Here is a 936-nt window from a genome sequence, read left to right as displayed (position 1 = left end):
TCTGCAGACAGACCGTTAAAGTGAGTCCAGATCCTCCAGACCAGCTGGTCTCTGTATCAAGTCTGTTCAGGACTCACTCTGTGACCTTTGACCTGTCTGCAGGATCAGGTGTGTAATGACGTGGCAAAGAGGCTCCGCTTCCTGGAGGACAGCTGGAGGTCAGGTAGACTGAGCCTACCTGTCAGGAGACGCATGGACACCCTGGCTCAAGGTGACCTGTCTGAACACTCACCTGTCTCATCACTCACCTGTCTCATCACTCACCTGTCTCATCACTCACCTGTCTGAACTCTTACCTGTCTCTCTCTCTCAGAGTTGCAGTTGGGTCACTGGGATGCAGCTGATGAGATCCATCGCTCTCTGATGGTCGATCATGTGACCGAGGTCAGTCAATGGATGGTTGGTGTCAAACGACTCATTGCTGAGACCCGAATGCTGAGTCCAGAACTCCTAGAACCACTGCAGAAACCTGCAGAACCAGTCCAGGACTCTGCAGAACCAGTCCAGGACTCTGCAGAACCAGTCCAGGATCCAGTTTCCCAGTCCTGACCCTTTAGTCCTGCAGGACTCTCTCTCCAGCAGGTTTCTGTCTTCTCTTGACAAACTGTAACTCTTCTAATGAACTGGTGTTGATAATCCTTACGTCACACTTCAGCAGAGGGTCAAAGGTCAGAGCCCCAGGGGCGGGTAGGAGGTCGGCAGGAACAGACTTACTGTTCTCCTGTTCTGGACTAGACTGTATCTGGACTCGGGACTCCAGTCTCTGAATCCTGAACTTTGGACATTAAAGCAACATTATGAAAATATTTGACCTTAAAACAGCTTCAACATCATTTGACGGTTCTGATGGGAAACAGGGAGACAGGTGGTCCTGCCCTGAACACCTGGTCTGCCTCTAAGGGACTTTAGTTGAGCAGGTAGGATCACCTGTAGAGG

The 936-nt window shown here is 51.0% G+C and overlaps 1 protein-coding gene across 1 annotated transcript in view; it reads left to right on the top strand.

Moving 5' to 3' along the window:
* The window catches only part of LOC111649957 (steroid receptor RNA activator 1-like), a 2585-nt gene extending 1823 nt beyond the window's left edge, over positions 1 to 762 (top strand). Inside the window, exons 3-5 of the mRNA XM_023399662.2 lie at positions 8 to 20; positions 103 to 211; positions 314 to 762. Of these exons, the coding sequence (XP_023255430.1) occupies positions 8 to 20; positions 103 to 211; positions 314 to 549 (358 nt within the window). The 3' untranslated portion in view covers positions 550 to 762. The remainder of the gene's footprint in view (positions 1 to 7; positions 21 to 102; positions 212 to 313) is intronic.
* Positions 763 to 936: the final 174 nt, after the last annotated feature.

The sequence above is a fragment of the Seriola lalandi genome, unplaced genomic scaffold (genome assembly GCF_002814215.2).
Source record: "Seriola lalandi dorsalis isolate HSWRI2012SDOR001 ecotype SW California unplaced genomic scaffold, Sedor1 jcf7180002052110, whole genome shotgun sequence".
Classification (NCBI taxonomy): Eukaryota; Metazoa; Chordata; class Actinopteri; order Carangiformes; family Carangidae; genus Seriola; species Seriola lalandi.
This window is presented reverse-complemented; position numbering and strand designations above follow the sequence as displayed.